This window comes from Lynx canadensis, chromosome X (genome assembly GCF_007474595.2).
Source record: "Lynx canadensis isolate LIC74 chromosome X, mLynCan4.pri.v2, whole genome shotgun sequence".
NCBI lineage: Eukaryota > Metazoa > Chordata > Mammalia > Carnivora > Felidae > Lynx > Lynx canadensis.
Genome location: NC_044321.2, coordinates 85,836,334 through 85,855,543, shown reverse-complemented (window position 1 = coordinate 85,855,543; position 19,210 = coordinate 85,836,334). Strand labels below are relative to the sequence as shown.

The 19,210-nt window shown below is 43.4% G+C and overlaps 1 protein-coding gene across 2 annotated transcripts in view; it reads right to left on the bottom strand.

The window, feature by feature from the left end:
* Positions 1–19,210, bottom strand: part of VSIG1 (V-set and immunoglobulin domain containing 1) — a 37,694-nt gene that overhangs the window by 3,056 nt on the left and 15,428 nt on the right. The window contains exons 2-6 of one of the 2 annotated variants that reach the window (XM_030306378.1): positions 18,569–18,732; positions 14,920–15,027; positions 8,736–8,934; positions 3,952–4,107; positions 3,204–3,323 (exon numbers count right to left, since the gene is read on the bottom strand). In XM_030306378.1, coding sequence (XP_030162238.1) covers positions 3,204–3,323; positions 3,952–4,107; positions 8,736–8,934; positions 14,920–15,027; positions 18,569–18,732 — 747 coding nt within the window. The remainder of the gene's footprint in view (positions 1–3,203; positions 3,324–3,951; positions 4,108–8,735; positions 8,935–14,919; positions 15,028–18,568; positions 18,733–19,210) is intronic. The other variant, XM_030306379.1, reaches the window with a different exon arrangement.

Below are 19,210 nucleotides of genomic sequence, written 5' to 3'. Positions count from 1 at the left end.
AACCTCTCCCACAGATTCCATGCTCACCAAGGAGCCTCATGCATTCCGACCACTGGAAAAAGATGTGCCCCTTTCCATGAACAGGCATCTGGTTTATTAGATCAGTCTATGGAACAACCCAACAAATGTGAGATGACCCAGCTGAGCACCAGACCTTCCACTAAAGTTCTGTCCCTGGGGGACCCTGTCTGAGCTCCAGGGGGCCCGTCCCCATCTGCCTCCCTTCAAACAAGACTGGACATCTTATACTTTGAGATAAGAGGCTAGTTGAGTTCGTTGATCATTATTTCGACTTTTTATGGTTAAAGGAATCCATGCATGTAAATTGCAAAGCGAAATGATTTGACTAGACTTCTAGCAAAGAAACAGCAGTCCCTTCCTTCTCCTCTCCCCGTCTCTGTGTCCCATTCACTAGAGGCAACCACTCATCTCTCTCTCTTTTTTTTTAAATCATCTTGATGTTTGCCCCCATGTTTCTATTATGCTTGTTCTAATTCTCCAATTTTTGTCCTTTTTTGATGACTTCCTACCCTGGAAGGTGAAGATTGTATTCTTATACCCACCCCCCACCCACATTCTCCTGATAATAGCTATAGCACAAGTTGTTGTTATATCAAAGTTTGCAGTATGCAAATGTTCACAGCTGTGGAACATAGTATATATATTATGATTCTAGTACATTTACAATTTTTCATTGAAGTTCATTATTACCTCATTTGGGGATTTTTTTTAAATGTATTACTACTAACCCCCCAAATTTCCACCAAAACTATTAAAAGTCCTTTTCTTAGATTTAAATAGGTCAGATAATCTATCGGTTTCTTTTTTGTTGTGGGGGGGTGCAGAAAGAGAGAGAAGCGGGGCTCACCAGAAGCAGGGCTCATGTTTACCTGAAGCGGGGCTTGAACTCACGAAGCATGAGATCATGACCTGAGTCAAAGTCAGAAGCTTAACTAACTGAGCTACCCAGGTGCCCTTTATTGGTTTCTTATGTTTTTCCCCCTTGGAGACGTCCCTTCTGGAGCCCTCCATCCTCCTCCCCCAGCATGGACTGTTCGCTCTCCTAAGCCTGCTGCTGTACTGTCATCCCTTTCCTGCCTTTCACCTTCATCCCTATTTTCTAGATAAAGAAACAGGTTTTTCAAGTTCTTTCAAGATCCAGCTCAAGTAGCACTTTTTTTGGTAGAGTTGCCTGGGTTCTATAAGCATAATTAATTGTTTCTTCTTTGGTGTCCTAGAGACCCTGTACAGACCACTATTATAGCATTTAAGACATTTTACTGTGTCCTTCTAGTTAAACTGTGAGTTCTTGAGTGTAAGACATGTATCTTACTAACCTCTGTATCTCTATCACCTATGATAGTTCCTGGCAAATAGTAGATATCCAATTAATGTTTGAGGGAGGAAGATAGGGAAGCAGGGAGGGAAAAGAAGGGAAGGGAAGGGAAGGAGAAGTGAGCAGGCAGTCAAATGCCAAAATCATTTAAAAAAGTATTTGAGTGGAAGCAAGGTTCAAGTACAACTGCTGAGTCTCTACATGTGCAGTATAACTGTACCCTTGGAAAAGCAAAACAGGATTGGGAAAGATATAGAGACACACAGAAGAAATGATCAAGGCACTGTGGTAGAATGAGAACACAGACAAAGACCAAAAAGATGTCCCTTCACCTTTGAATAGAAATTAGCTGAATGAAGAAGCAACCTGGAATTGCAAAATGTTTTTGTTTTTTCTTAAGTTTATTTATTTATTTTTAGAGAGAGAGAGAGCACAAGCAAGGAAGGAATAGAGAAAGAGAGAGAGAGAGAGAGAGAGAGAGAGAGAGAATCCCAAGTAGGCTCTGCACTGTCAGCGCAGAGCCCAACACAGGGCTCAAACTCAAGAACCGTGAGATCATGACCTGAACTGAAATTAAGAGTTGGATGCTTAAGGGACTCGGCCCCCCAGGCGCCCTTGTAAAACTCTCACCTCTTTGTTTTCAAGTTTATTTATTTATTTTGAGAGAGAGTGGGGGGAGGGGCAGAGAGAAAGTGTTTGATTCAGGACAAGTGGAAGGAAGAAACCTTAGCTTCACAGGAGAGCAATGGTCCAAGGGAACTGGCCACCTGGATACGGTATATGCTTAAGTCACAGATTCAAAGTGAGTTAGAAATAATGAATAGGTGACATGATCCTAAGTGTTATTAAGTGACCATTCAAAGGTGTGGCAAGATAGCCCTTGTGACAGCTTGCCCCCGATTGGCCCAATTTTACAACTCCGGGCCCTCAACTCTGTGCTTAGTAACTGAGCACCTTTGAACTGGAAGGTTGTGTTTGTTTTGGGTGTTTTGTTTTGTTTTGATAGAAAGAGAGCATGTGGACGTGCACCTATAAGCGGGGGAGGGGCAGAGAGAAAGAGAGAGAGAGAGAGAGAGAGAGAGATTGAGAATCCCAAGCAGGTTCCACGACCAGGACAGAGCCCAGTGGAGGGCTGGGTCTCATGACTGTGAGGTCATAACCTGAGCCAAAATCAGGAGTTGGAAGCTGAACAGACTGAGCCACCCAGGCACCCCTGAGAGGTTGTGGTTTAAAGGCATCCTGGCTGTGCCAGTCACTAACTGGATGACCTTGGGCAAGTCACTTACCTCCTTGAGTTTCAGTCTCCTTTTCAGTAAAATGAGGCTAACAGTACATTGTGCCTCCTCAGCAGGGTGGTTGGAGGATTGAGATAATGCTCACCACACCTGGCCATGTATCTGGCACACCATTTGTGCTCCACAAATATTAGCTGTAGGTACAAGTGCTATTATTGCTATTATTATTAGAGACAGATCTTAACAAATTACTGATGAACTGGAAAGTTTGTGAGCTCCGTATGTGACACAGATTGCTAGTTTCACCAGGATTCACCAACAGCATCACAAAGAAAATTCGTTCTGGTAATATCAATGGGGCTGCTGTTTTATTTACTAAATAGTAATATCTACTTTCTAGAAATGTTATGAGGGTTAAACAAAATTTTTGTAAATGACTTAGGGCAGATTACAGCACATATTAAGTTATTAGATTTTAGGATAGTAATTCATCATATCAACCTATAAATAAACCACCAAAATCTCCAGAAAGGCAGGAAGGACTAACCAGGGATCCTAATTCATTTACTGGGTTGGCAGGCCCAGGATACTTGACCTAAGGAGAAACTATTGAAGTTGGATGATCAACTCACGTGAAGAAGTTAGATCAATTTCGCAGGAACTATTGCCAAGGTTGTTGATAGCAGTGCACAGGTAATAACCTTGTTCAAAATTGGTCAGATTTCCAATAACCAAAATCCCGGTGGCTGGGTCTGTCAGAAACAGGAAACAGACTTTTGAAATCTCTTATGTGGCTACAGATCATAACAATGTAGCAGAATTGCTCAATTCCCACCCACATCCCTACATTGGCCTCCCTTCCCCGAGATGTTCTGGATCCAACTAGACCCCGTGGGACTATTCCAAAGGTAGCCCATCTGGAACCATCCCTATTCTCTCCATACCCACCACCTCCGAGCCAAAAACAGGCTTGACTTCTACAGGCTGGGGATAAGACCAGACCATAGTCATCTTGTTAGGAGATCTTTTGACATCCCCTTTCCAGAAAAATTGAAGACTGAGCTCTAAAGATGAGCAACCAGCCCCACACACATACTGTCAGCCGACCACACACACCACACCTTGCCAGGGGCTGTGGAGGACGGTACTTTTTTTTAAAGTTTATTTATTTATCCTGAGAGAGAGAGAAAGAGACAGCATGAGTAAGGGAGGGCAGAGAGGGAGGGAGACAGAGAATTCCAAGCAGGCTCCGTGCTGCCAGCACAGAGCCCGACCCGGGACTCAAACTCATGAAACTGTGAGATCATGACCTGAGCTGAAACCAAGAGTCAGAAGCTTAACTGACTAAGCCACCCAGGATCCACAGAGGGCTGTACTTACTGAAGTTTTCTTTCACTGGGACGATGTCTCCTCCTTCAACTTTATACCAGTAGTACACAGGGGAAGGTGTCCCAAGGACCGAGAGGCAAGAAAGAGATATAGGATGGCCAGTTTCTGGTAGTCCTTGGATGCTGCAAAGGGGCTTAGAAGGTTTGACTGTAAGGCAACGACAAAGAGTAAACATCCTGAGGGGGGAATTGCACTCTGTAACAACTGCAGTCACCTCCTCACTGTCATTTTGTAGAATGTGCGCGCTCCATTTTTAAAGCTTTGAAACGTTAGTTTGACAGTTTTCTGATTGTACCACCAGGTGGGGGTAGAGCACTTCAGGTTCAAGGGCCTTCCAGTCACCAGGCCATTAAGATTCTAACAGCATCTCTTCTGTCGGCCTCCTCCCCAGATTCATAACCATGAATCTCGCATTGTCTTAAAATATGCCTTTATTAAAACTGCCAAATGTAAGCAAACACTAAACGACTAAGGACAGAGTTTACACTTTTGAAGCACAGTTTTAAAGGAAAATAGGACCCTTAAATATGTTGCAATAAGTTGTTATTTATTCTTTTTACAAAATTTGTTTTACTAATGCTATATTTTTCCTTTCCTTTATAAGTCTTTTTTGACATTAATTTCTCTGGGGATGGGTGACACAAAACTATTGGAGGGTTTGAATTTGCCTGTGTCCCTCATTGGTAGGGGAAGCCCATTTTGAGAGGATGTGTTACGTGAAGCTGAGATCTTTATTTATCTTTCACTCCACGTGCATTTACTTGTTTGCCTTCTATGTGCCTGGCACTGGACAAGGCACCAAAAATTCAAGAGTAACCCTGAAACACTTCCGAAGTGGGGTGGGGGGAGTAGTGAGAGATGAGGCCAGAGAGCAGCAGAGGCCATAGCTTGGAGAGCTTTGTATTTCGTGTATTTGTCTTAAGTTTATTTATTTATTTTGAGAGAGAGAAAGCACAAGTGGGGGAGGGGCAGGGAGAGAATCCCAAGTAGGGTCCACACTGTCAGCGTAGAGCCCGACACAGGGCTCCAACCCACGAACCATGAGATCATGACCTGAGCCAAAGTCGGACACTTAACCGACTGAGCCACCCAGGTGCCCCTCATGTGTTTTATACAGAGAGCAGGAGCATCATGCAAGGAATTTAAATAGGGGAAGGACAATGGTCATTTTTAATGCTTTAGATGGTTTGATTGCTCTCTGGGGGTGCGAGGAGGGAAAATCGTCACAAGGTATCAAGGAAGTAGAATCGACAGGACATGGTGACCAGACGAATAGGGGGCATGAAGAAGAAAGTGTAGGCAATGATGATTCCTAGGTTTCTGATTTGGACAGCTGGGTACATGAGTTTGTCATCCTGAGATAAAGAATACAGAAGGAGCAGGTTTTCAGGGAAGGAGGGCAGAGGAGGAAGGGGTGACGATAAGGTCAGTTTGGGACATACTGGGTTCTAGCTGTTTATGAAAACATCTCCATGAAGAAGTCCCATGGGAAAGTGAGAATCTGAATTTCCTCATTCATCTTGCTGCTCACAGCTTATTCGAAGCCTCGTGTTACATGTAGATAATAATCTAAATTCCAATACTTACCAACTCACCTTCCTTCTCTTCACCTAGGCCTGAAACCCTCCAAAGACACAGCTTCTCTAGCTCAGGCCAGTTATACCTTGAATGCTCTGGACTCCCCCAGCTCTCCAGCTCTCAGTTTGGAGGTAGCAGTTAAGAGCACAGTTCTGGATCTGCATAGACTGCTCGCTCTGCAGTTTTACTCTAGATGGTGTTTAGGCAAGTAACCTAACATAACCACCCCTCAGCTGACTCATATGTAATCCAAACCATCCAAACATATTGGACACTATATATCCTAATATATTGACTTTATCTCTGACTAATCCAAATATATTGAATTTATGCAAGTAAAATAATTCCTATAAATGCCTTGCACATGGACTTGCTGTTGGGCATGGTCTCCTACATTTTGTGGCCTGCTACTGAAGTTAAGCTTCCAGTCTCGGACTCTAACCCACTCTACACATGAGTGAGAAGACGGATGCAGCTGTAGCTCTTTGACACCCTTCACTAGCCCCATTGTTTAAACAGGTGTTTTTTAAATTAAAGTAAGTATTTTTCTATTTAGCTCTTTATTCTCTTTTCCTTACCCCACGGCAACCGTCACTAGATTTAGAAACTGATTATCACCATGATGATTTGATCGGATCGCCTTTACAGCGGAATAGAGCATTATGAGCATAAAATTAAATGGGGAGTGTTTCTAGAGCCCAGAACCAAACCCAGATAGGCTTTCCCCCCCCCCACTGGACACATTTCTCTCATTTTATTTTTTTATTAGCAAAACACTTAGCGAATCACTTTGAACCACATCCCAAACCTATATATTTTCTAAAACTACTGAATCAGGATGGGATTGCCATTTCAACCAGTTAACATCCCCAGTAGAACTTGGATGTTTCACTGGCATAGCCATTGATCTACCATTTAGCATTATTGCTTTCAACAGAACCAGGTTGGGAGGAAGAGGCTTACCTTACAAAGTAAATGAAAATGCTTCATTGTGTTCTCAAGCCTTCTCTAAATTCATCATTTTCTTTTTATGTGCCAAATCACAGAAGGAATAGGGTGCTTATTCCAAATGTATACAAAATAATTATTCAAACTTCTATCTGGGTATTTTTCAAAGCTTCATTTTCCAAGGCTGTCATACCTAATGGATATCTCTCAAATGAATGGTCGTCCAAACCACCTGCGCCTTTGCTCACTGCTGTTTCCTTTACCTAAACCGTGTCCCTGCCACCCCAGCCCCTATTTTCTAAACTTTTGGAGGGCTGAAACCCTGTCTTTTCTATCTTTCCATCACCATTGTGTAACACAGTAACTGAACACGTGTTCAGGATTTGTTGAATGAATTTATGCATGAATGAGCAAAAGCATGGGATCTACGTCCATCACTGGGTAATGGAATGTCTCTGGGAAATTCATTGCTAGGAAGAGTGATCTCTAAGGAAATATCAACACCTCTCCCCACAGTTGGCCTCCTTACTCCCCACGGCCCCCACCATGCCCAACTCCTCAGACAGAGGCTTGGCTTCTTTAGGTTGTTTCTGGTCAGAAGGACAACCCAGAGCCAGGGAGCAGCAGAAAAACTTTAGAGGGCTAATTCCCCCAAATGCTTTGAAAGTTGAATCTCCAGTATATCATTTGATCCTCAAACCTGTAAAGACAGGGCAGAGATTACAACCCCATCTGCAAATGGCCAGAGAAAAGTGGACTGACTTGCCTGAGGCTACTGAGTAGTGGAGTATGAGCCAGAACCTAAGCCTTCTGACCCCCAGCATATATACCACACTGTTTAGTTCCCATGTACATGACTAGTCTTCCAAACTGGAGCATCAACTCTCCCAGGAAAGGGCTTGTAATTCTCTTGTCTTCCCCCTGTACCCCAATGCCTAACATGGGGTTCAGCAAAATAAAAGCATGACTGAGCTACCCCACTCTTAAAAATCAGCTCCTGATGACCTTTCCTTCTTCCAGTTGGGTAGATGTGGGCAAACCTCACAATTCATTTTGGGCATCACCTGGGAGGCAAGCTCAGATGATTCTGGATGGTTCTCCTGGATGTGCACCTTGTTACCAACTACTGCTTTTCCAAGCTAGTCAATTATCAAGTCACTGGTTGGATCTAGTTCCTTCTTTCCTGTGATGGATGTACACAGCTCAAGAGGAACAATGACTGGATCAGCTCCATTTGGGATTACTTAGAAATGGGAGATCCCTTAGCTCAAATGGTTGATTGGTGAGGTTTGACAGCCCTTTCGTTTCTCCCTTCAGTACTTCCACAGGCCTGCAACAGGAGCAAAACTCTCATTGTCCTTTTAGAGACTGGAAGGGGTGCTAGAAACCACCAAAAATTGTGAACTCTCCAAGAGCAGAAACTATGCCTCCATCACTGTAAACCTTATGGGTCCTGGCACAAAATAGGCACTCAATAAATACTGTATAAATGAACCACTCCAAATGCATTTGAAAAGCAGATATGACTTGCTGAGTGCCACATAACGAATATCTGTATATAAATAAATTCTCACTATGGCTTAACATGTGGTCCTTTCTCCAAATAGTGCTAACTTTTTTTTTTAAATATAATTTAGTGTCAAGTTAGCTAACGTACAGTGTATACAGTGTGCTCTTGGTTTCGGGAGTGGAATCCCATGATTCACTGCTTACATACAACACCCAGTGCTCACCCCAACAAGTGCCCTCCTCAATGCCCATCACCCATTTTCCCCTCTCCCCCGCCCCCGCATTTTAAAAGGGACTCTCCCGCCTTTATTCAAAAGAATGGTTTAAAGGTGGGAATTGTGCCCGGCTTAGGAGAGATAATAAATTGACAGTTCTCTCCCCCAGGTAGGACTGGCTCCAATTGGAGGTTCCCTCTGAAGGAGTTGCTAGTGATCATTTAGTGGCGACTGTGCATTGTCCCTGTGTTCCCATTCTACCCATCAGAGATACGGATCCCGGAGGTTGGGTTATCGTCTGCTTTCTGCCATTTTGGCAACACGGTTTCAACGTGTTTTGTGAGTGATTTCTCAGTGTTACTATGAAGGTTGGGATGGTGGTGTGTTTCTCTTTCCCTGCTAATAAAAGGAGCCGGGAGGATATTTACCCCCTGGGACTTAATTAGCACCATAACTCACTGCTCATTTAAGGTCTTAGTTGTTCCAAGAAGAGAAAAAAACAAACAAACAAAAAATTGCCCGTACCTAACACATTGACTTTGAGGATGCCTTGATTTTTTCCAACAAAGTCAGGGGGGTTGTTAACATCACAGACGTAGACACCACTATCTGTTGGTTGCATATGTGAAATAGTGATAGATGCGTTATCTGGGTCGTTGGACCCTACAATCCGACCTTTAAATTGCCCGATGGCTGTAGCTTGTCCACCTTCAGAATAGTAAATCTAGGACATAAAAATGACAGAAATGAGAATTGGAGAGTGGCCAAGGCTAAGGTAAGCTACCCAGAAGCACCCTCTATCCGATGTCAACTTTGTTAGTAAGAGGCAACATCCCCACCCATCCTCTCCCGCAGGGAACAGATCCCACGGCAAAAGTTGCCCAAGCCAGTAGGGTGCTTTAGCTTTCTCACAGGTGTGCATAGCCACCTCTTCACTTGTGCACAAAGCAGTTCTGTGATGTCATCAGAGCAGTGATGCATGCCCATCTGACAGATGATAAACAGCTGGAGCTGACAGGATTCAACTCCTACGCTTTGGCTAGATCAAGATGCTCACCTGATGACCCTACCTGGAGGAAAGTCACTGCCTAAAACACAAATGCCTGATGGGAAACCAAAACCATCATCCCCCCCGCCCCCGACTTTATAGACTTTGTTTGATTTGAGTTTACTTTACTCAGTGGGACTGCAAGAATATCTGGTTTTCCTAAAGTTAGAGTATTCATACACACATACTCCTTTGGAGAAGCGAACTTGCGTTTATCCTGTTCGTTAGAAGAGAAACATTTCATAGCAGAGAGGCCCCTGAGAAATCATCTGGTCCCATCCCCTCATAGTGGCCTAGGAAGTGCTTCGTCAATGGCAGCTAGTACCATTCTCCTCACATGGAAGGAGGCAGAACTGGAGTTATTCCATTTAGACAAATAAGGGCACTCAAATCCAGAAAGATTAAATGGCTCACCCGAAGTCACAGGATTCATTTATTATTATTATAATTTACCACAGTCAAGGAAGACCTGAATTCTAGTCTCATCTCTAGTAGAGATATGAATAGTTAGATCATAATGGCAACCGTGGGAGCGGCATGGTGAGGTGGAAAGAGGCCTGATCTAGGAATCAGATGGTCTGGGCTTTAGCCACAGCTCTGCCTCTGACTGTGACATAGTAAGGGAAGGTGGCCTCTGGTTATGCCTCCATGGCAACCTGTGATAAGAAACTTTGTGATAAGAAACTGTTATTTAATCATCTTTCCAACCTTGAGTTTCCACATCTGAAGGAGGAGCCCAAGCAAGATCGTCCAAATTATGAGATGTATTCCCCAAGTCTAGGCACATAAGTTGATTTTAGGTGGCACATAAATGAAAACTTATTACAAAGACACATATCTAGCACATCAAGTCTGTGACTTCATGGATATTATTGCTTAGGGTGACACTAAGATATTTTTAAAATTTGAAGAAACCAAGTCAATATAGAAAATGACATTAAATAATACTGCTAGGGGCGCACAATTATGACAAAAATCATAAAGACATAAGGGGTTGAAGCTTGGGTATCACGGGACTAGGTGATTCCCTAAGATTTCTTCATTGTACACAGTCTATGCACACACTTTGTTAGTTTTATATAAATGTGCGTTCAAGTGATTGTTTATTATTTAATAAACTGGTATTGCGCTAGTCCAGTAGAACTAATTAATGTTTTCATAAAATGTACTTAAAGAGCCTTATTCATTGAATTCACTCTTCTAACATTTTAGAAGAAACTGAAGCCCAGAGAGGGAAAAAAAAAAAGACACACACAAAGTTTACAGCGGGGAAAGATCTAGCACCCAGTTCTTCTAATTCCTTGTCCAGTGCTATTTACCTTAATAGGATGAGGGAGGGAAGACAATCAGCAAACCAAAAAATATTATCAAGATAAATTCAGATATATTCCCCTTCAAATAGAAAGCCAATATATTTTTAAACTAAAGCAGAAAGGTAGATTCTGAGGGAAAATTCAAAGAGCATATTGAAGGAGAAAAAAACCTGTTTCTCTCCCCAAGTTCTCTAATATCAACTAGCTTTTTTTCCTGCTGCAAATGAGGTATTTATAATTCAATTTGTCCACTCACACCTACTGAAATCACAAACTTTTGTCCCAAAGGAGTCTTGTTGGACTTACAAACTGGAAAGTCAACATTAACACAAGGTATCCCAGTGGTCCAGGAGGAGGTTCAGCTCATCAAAGGTCTATTACCTTAATCTGGGTTAACACCCAAGCTATCTGGCTTTCCATTTCACTAGCCAGCATTGGGCTTATTTACTTTCTAGTCAACAATTTGAGGTCCTGTGGACTTTTACCTGGAACACATCCTGCGGTCCCTCAAGGAAGCCCTTCTACACCTTAGACATCTGGCTGCTACCCCTGCTCCTGGGAAGACTGGGGGAGGGGTGAGTCAGCCTGTCTTATGCTGTGGCCTGGCGACATCACAACAAGATACATCAGTCCTGCCTACAGCCCTCAGCCAGTGCCAGAGGGTAGGGAGAAAATATCTGGTTTCTGCAGAGAGCAGAGACCCAAGAAAGCATGTTTTAGGCCAGGACTAGAACATTCAAAGAAGCCACTGTAAAAGTCACAGTGTTGGTTATGAAGCAAGGTGAAATGAGCAGGTAAGTCATGAGGCCCTGGACTTGTAACTTCCCTGTAAAAAGGACCTTCACCGGAGCGCCTGGTGGCTCAGTCGGTTAGATGTCCAACTTCTGCTCAGGTCATGATCATGCAGTTTGTGAGTTCAGGCCCCGCGTTGGGCTTTGTGCTGATGGCTCAGAGACTGGAGCCTGCTTCAGATTCTGTGTCTCCTCCTCTCTCTGCCCCTCCCATGCTCGTGCTCTGTCTGCCTCTGTCTCTCAATAATAAAATAAAACGTTAAGCATTTTTTTTAAAAAAAGGACCTTCACCAATGCTTCTACCCAAGCTCCTCACACTGTAACCTCATATATATATCTTGCCCTTTCACAAATAATACTAAAAGGTGTCAGGGATAGGAACAGAGGTGAGGAGGGATAACAATGGGCACCTAAAAGGGAAAAGCCTTGGCCTGAGAAGGAAAGTCCCCAGGGCTAGCCAGTGGCCAGACACAGAGATGGAGGGACTTTTCTGTTAGGGGAAGTCCATGCTGTCACACTGTCCTTGTAAAGAAAAAAAAAAAGGAATGTTTTCCTGAAACTGCTTATCTAATCACACAGGAAGTACTGAAACGTGGTTCCATTTGCCACAAAAGAATAACTCTTTTAAAAATCAAAGCTGAACAATGGCCAAGACCCAGCCCGTGATCCTGTGAGGCTTGTACCTTTTCAAAGAAAGTATATTGTCAGTTTAGAGATCAAAGCAACTGAGGTCCAGGAAAAGCCATGGATGTTCAACAGACCATATCCTTTGGGAGGTAGGGGAAGGAAAATCTGCTTAAAGAAAATCACACCTATCCAAGTGTTCCCTTAAGTGGTACTTGTTAGTTTTTGGCCTACTTGTGCTTCATGGATGCCCTGCTTTTCTCCCAAGGTCCACTCTGCTCCTTGTGATGTTCGAGGCTGATATGGAGACACATTAGTTACAAGACCCCTTTAGAGATCACTTCGTTTATGGTTTCTAAAGTTGATGACCCTTCAGGAGCCAGATGGATATTGGGGTTATGGGGTTATGGGAAACAGCTGAGAGGGGATGGTGGCTACTGGTAAGATCATAGAGGAGAGTGGGGAATGTGGTGAACTGGGGAGCCAATGCACACAAGGCTTTCAAACTGTGGAAACACACACAATCCCGGGCCGGTCAAGAACATGCATCCACTGGCCAAATTGGGCCCAGAGGCCTCCAATTTGCAACCTCTGATTCATCTTCTATAACAGAAAAGGACACTGGAGGCTCCAAAAGAGAAAGTGATTTTTCCAAGATCACTCAATTTATAAGCAGATCTGGAATCCGGACCTCCTGACTCTCCCTGAATACGTGAAAATGGCACTCATAGTCCTGCCTTAGGCGAGAAAGATGATTCTTAGGTAATCTTTCCCTTTTGGGGCCATTCCATCCCTTACTCCAGCCGAACCCTTTTCCTGCCAATTGCTGCTATTCATTGGCACGATGCTTCCCATGCCGAGCGGTCTCACCACCTGATGCCTTAGACATCTGCCAGCTGCAATAACAGCCTTTCCCCTCCTACTGTGCCAAGTTCCTATTCACATGACACCATGCAGCTGGGAGCCAGATTTGTCCAAAAAGATTTTTTTTTCCCTCAGCTTTGTGATATTGTTCTCTAACTAGAGGCTGGAGTATAAACAAGAAGGGTTGAAAGAATTCAGTCTGCTTTCTGTTTGAGGCTGAGTTGGAATTCATAAATGCATTTAGCCTCCAGAGCTGCTTTTGTGGGTTCCTTTTGGAAATGTGGAGGGTGTGGAAGTCCACAGCAAGCCACTCTTTCTTTCCCTTCAGCTTCTTGCTTTCCAGCACGACTCATAAAGGGGCTAGCCTTGGGAAGGGAAGAGTGTGGAGTGGCAATGGCCTCAAGCCCAGCACTTTTTCTGGACTGTCCTTGTGGACAGGTTGCACAGGGGAGGGAAAGAACACCAATAGAAAGATATCCCTGTATTCAAACTACTACTTGCCCAGCCTGACAGTTGCCCTAGATCCCACCATTTGAATGGCTTCCTTTGGGTGAAGGCGCAGAAAGTCTATGCTTACATGATTTTCTTTGGAAGAGAACAAAATTAAATATCAGTAGGGGTGCTTGGCTCAGTGGTTAAGCATCTAACTTCAGCTCAGGTCATGATCTCACAGTACATGGGTTTGAGCTCCGCGTCGGGCTTTGTGCTGACAGTGCAGAGCCTGGAGCCTGCTATGAGTTTTGTGTCTCCCTCTCTCTCTCCCCCTCTGACACTCATGCTCTGTCTCTGTCTCTCAAAAATAAATAAATACTAACAATTTTTTAAATAAAAAATAATAAAATAATAAAATATCACCAGTCCCTAACACCTTAGCATTAGGTTAATTGATCAGATTTAGCAAGAGTATACAACTGAGGCAATGAGATATAGAATAAACTTTGATGGGAGGGGTGGTGGGAAGGGAAGAACTTGGAGTGTTTCTCAATGGGAGTGACACTGGTATTTTGGGCAGACAATTCTTTCTCACGTAGGTTTATCCTACATACAGCAAGATATTCAATATCTCTAGCCACCACCTACTAACTGCCAGTTATAAATCTCATTTATAACAATTAAACCAACACCCCCTTCATTTTCAAGTGCATGTGAGGAAATGATACACCCCCACCCTGCCAACATTTGAAAAGCATTTGATATAATGGTATTTGTAAAGGAGAGGCCAGGTGGGGAGAATCTGAACATCCACAGAATATGATGACATTAGGTTCTGGAAGGAAGTTGTCCACATTAAATGTATGCTGGGGAGATGAAAATGGCAAAGGGTTCCATCCAGTATGGATGTTATAGAAAAGTTAGTACTGTCTGTGAGACCTATGCTAAGTAGGATCAATGCCTGTTCTGTTCATGGGCAGGTGAGACCTCTTTAGTTTTACCAGTTAGTGTCTGGGTGGAAGAGGAGGAAATTGGTGTGATCAGAGGGGCACAAAACCACCCCAGATTTCCATGCTAGCTTGCCTGTTCCAGGGCCTAGAGTCTTCAACTAAGTGTCCTTGATGAAGGATTGATCATCTAAAACTGTCCATGTCTTCCAAGAGGAAGGCTTCTCTAAAAGGAGGGACTTGCTAATAAATATCCTGGCCCTCCTGGTCGGAAGACTTATGGGATACCTTTGCAGTCCCCATTCACCAAAGGAACCCCTTGGAGGGGATAGTCAGTAAGAGATAACACCCTCCCCTGGGTGCTGAGAAACACTATATCTTGGAGCCAACTGATCCTTTAACACAATGATGTTGGGGTAGGAGAAGAATATGAGCCTATGGCAAGAGTTGGCCACTTCCGTGATCAAGGCAGCAGTATATCCCTGAGCCTTTTGGAGGAGGCTAAAAAGAATTCCAGACATGGGCACGAGAAGGCAAACTCAAGACTATCCCAGTTTTGCCAAGAGCTTGTGCTGATTTGGACCGTTATCAAATTTGAACCATACCATCCCACTCCTAAAGGCTGGTGTCATTGCCCTAGATATTCCAAACAATGAAGGGGTCCAGTAGTACACCAATAGGTGTTCTTACCTGAGAGGTCCAGCTACATCTTCCCCGAGCGTCTCTTGCATGCGCCATATTTAGACACTGACTGACTGCCTTTTCCTCCATACCCTCAGTATTGAGGCACGGGCTGTGCTGTGTTTGAGCAAAAATGGGTGGATCTGAGAGCTGAATGCTACATGGTAAACTGCCACATCAACCCAGGAGTTGAATTGAATCACTCAGTGATCAGTCTGGCAACATCTTACGCCCATAAATCATAGAATTGTCTAATGGCACAGCTGTCTCTTTTTATCATCCCCCCAAATGTTCACCAGCCCTTCCTAGATTAACATACTACATGCTTTACTGAATTCTGGATGCATGGACGTACTCACAGAAGAAATGAATTTGAAATAGAGGCCAAATCCCATTTTGAAAAATACCATCTCAACTGAAGAGGTCTACAACTTCATTGTTGAGCAGACTTTCTGTTCAGCAATAGGAGCAGGCAGAGAAGCCTGACCCTTGTCTTTAGACACAGGGACCTGGCAGTCAGTGGAACAGGAAACTAATCCTGGGCCAGGATTCCCCCAAGAGCTCTGCCCCAGCTGTTAAGCTATACTAAATGTCTCTTGTAGGGCTGGATTCCCTAGTGCCTATGATTCAGAGGGTATTGATGGGATGGGGATTTTGCAAAATCACCATTTTGTAAGTAATGATACACTTTGAATTGAATTCATTGAATTACACATTCAATTACTACACATTCATTGAATGGCTACTACATGGAAGGCTTCTCAGTGCTTTACAAGCATCATCTCATTTAATCTTCACAGTAAACCTATGAGGTAGGTAAGTAGCACCATTACACAGATGGGAAAACTGACCCTCTGAAGGGTCAACTGAATTGCCTAAGGTCACCCAGCCAGCAAGTAAGTAGCAAAGCAAGGAGTAGAACCAATATCCATCAGGAGGTTTCCACTGGTGCTCCAAAATTACTCATGTGGAAAAGCAGAGAGAAGCACATGCTTGCCAGGATGCGAAAAGAGGGGAGGGACTCCAGTTCTCTGGAAGTCGACCCCCAAGGATGGTTGAAATGTGGATCTCACTGGAATAAGCTGAAGCAAGATGGAAAAAGAGAAAAAAGTGAAAGCTTGACTTTATAGAGGTGTTTTTCACTGTCTCTAAGCCAAGTGTTAGACCTACTCTACCCTGTCTTCTATGCAGCTGAGGCACAGGCATAGCACAGGTCTCATGCACTTGGAGAAGCAACTAAAATGTTTTAAGATCAATGGGGCACCTGGGTGGCTCAGTCGGTTGAGCGTCTGACTTCGGTTCAGGTCATGATCTTCCAGTCCACGAATCCGTGCCCCTCATCAGGCTCTGTGCTGATGGCTCAGAACCTGAAGCCTGTTTTGGATTCTGTGTCTCCCTCTCTCTCTGCCCCTTCCCTGCCCACAGTCTCTCTCTCTTTCTCTCTCTCTCTTCAAAAATAAACATTAAAATTTTTTTTTAATGTTTTAAGATCAAGAAACATGTTCTCACTGGATCAGTGGCTCAGCCCAGAGGACCTCCTTTGATTTGGACATCCCAAAACCCTAGATACCTTAAATTCCTTGCCTTGCCTGTACTTGCCATTTTGAAGAAGGAGGCAAATGGCAAGGAAATAATCTACTCAACAAATAACATTTTAATAGTTTCTTTCCAAAGTGCCCCGAAGAGATGCCCTGAGTTTAAGCCATGTTCAGTTCAATCACCTGCACCTTCTGTGTATCTCCAGGCTTACAAAAAACTCACTGCTGGTCACAAGATCCTCCTGCCTGCGGCTCCCAACCCATAACTACATAGTTCAACCAAGAGGCGGCCTTGTAAATTCCAGTGTCAGAAAAGGCATAAAGAACGATTTGTATTTTTGACCTCAGATTGGTCCCAGCCTCACTTCCAGGCAGTTGAGGACATCTGGATTTGAGTACCAAGCATAAAAAAAAAAAAAAAAAAAAAAAAAAAAAAAAAAAAAAAAACCTCAAAATACAGTGGCAAGGCCTCTCTAAATTCAGCCTCTACTGGCAAAATGGGAAAGCCTTCAAGCCTGCAGATAAAGAATGTATTGAAAAGACTATTTAGGAAACTGAATTTTCAAAAGGAAGAAATTTCACATGATTATCACCATCCACAATCTGAGAGAGCAACCTGCAAAGGAAAGGGATGTTTTCTCAGTTGATTGCAATATGTGAGGTCTTGGGTCAGGGCATTTGGGTGACAAAAAGTGGTAAAATTACTGTTGTTGCTGCTACTGCTAATTAAGGTGATAAAGCTGTTTACAAGGGAGAAAACTTACAGGATTTTATATTTTTTTCCAAGCATTTTCACATGCATTATGTTAGCGGATTCCCCATGAAATTGCAGGAGAGAGTTAGTGCTCCACCACATTTTGAAGAGAGGCACAGAGTGATTCAGACACTTGTCTGAGGTAACCAGTACTGGGCAAAAATGTTGAAAGTTGATTGGAGAGTGGCATTAATGAAATCACATGTTGAACTGTGTCTCCTGCTACAAAAGTCCAGGCCCTCTGTTGAAGAGAGAACGTAGCACCTCCAAAGGACCAGATATGGCTGAAGTGACAAGGGCCAAGGTGTGGCTCCTCCCAGCTAGCACCCTCCTTCTTCTCTACCTCTGCCCTTAAAACTCCTCTAGCCCACTCAACTCACCCTCCATTTTTCTACTAATAAAAACCCTTCCTTTTTTTCAAGGCCCAATTCAACTATATCCGACTATTCCAAACCATACTGATTTGTTTCTTCTCTGAAATCCTTGCTTTGGACCATACATCCTTTTTGAAAATCTGATGAAAGCTATAGGCCTTTTCTGTCAAGAGTTATGTATTGGCAGACATGTTGCACACTCATGCAGATTGTTACATATGCTCTCTCTTTCTCTCCTCTCTCTCTCTCTCTCTCTCACACACACACACATGCACACACACACACTTTTGAGTATACAATTTTAGTCCTTGGGATAATTTAAAAAGGAATTACCCTTAAGGCCAGATGAAGAAAACCTGAGACTAGGCAGCTTACAGGTAGAATGATTCTCCTTTGACTTTCATGCACCCTCTTCTAGCAACCTCTTAGCCCAGACCCTAGCCTACTTTCCCTATCCTGTATCCTCTAGCTTCCTGTTGCCCTTGATTACCCACGGTTCATCACTACCTTGGCCCTTGTCTACCCATCTGGGAGTCTCATTCCATCAGGACTCAGTCAGGCACAATGACTTAGCTCACTTGACAGGCAGATCCCAGATACTACATCTGCAAGAGATCTGCAGATCAGGTAGGACATGTATTTGAACTGGGGTCTTCTAGAAATAATAGAGAGATTATCCGAGGGGAATGAGAACCCTTTCAGAACTACTGCTCATTTCACCCATAAGAAGGACCATTCCTGTCTACTCTAGAAAACACAATATATTCAATGTTCACCTACTCAGATTTGAGATAATAGGCTATAACTGAATATGAAGAGAGGACAAAGGCCAAGTCACATAGATGACGGTCTTCCCTAAACAGTTGTCTTCAAGCTCTTTGTATCTGAGGTTCTGCCACTATTGTCACTGGCTTACCACTCCTTCACAGACCGACCCCAACAGTTTATGTCAGAACTACCAAAGGGGAATAGTTGAGGAAAAAAGTCCTTACGGAAGTTGGTGGTAAGTCCTTCTTATGAAAGAATGACCACTGGATGGAAAGCTTGTCCCGGGAGACCACAGTGCTGGTGTAGGTACAGACAAGCGTGACATCAGATCCAACAGTCACATTCACGACGCTGTCTGGGATGGTCACCTGTACCATACTACCTTGATCTGAAAAGATAATCATCAAAAAGAAAATGGTACATACTCACATTCTGATGACACTCTTTCATTACAAAGCACTTTCAATGACATCTTATTTGAGGAATCCAAGGGAAGGAGGAGAAGGTACAATGGGCTGTATGGCAAAACTGAGCAAGCAATGGGCATGGGGGTAGGGGAGCATCTAACAAATTACAATGTGACAATACTCAAATCCTATGAGATAATAACACCAAACTGTGAATTTCTTCTGTATAAGAATGGCCTTACACAGAGTTTCTTAAAATGTTGTCCAGGGACACAAAAAGGTCCACAAGTATGGAGAACAACCCATCCAGTTTGCCCAGGACTAACATATTCCTTGGATGTGGAACTTTTCAGTTTTAAAATCAGGTAAGTCTCAGTCAAACCAGACTGGTTTTGCTAGGGCTTTCAGTGCTTAAACCAGGAAAATCCCAGGAAAACCAGGATAAGTTGGTCACCCTAC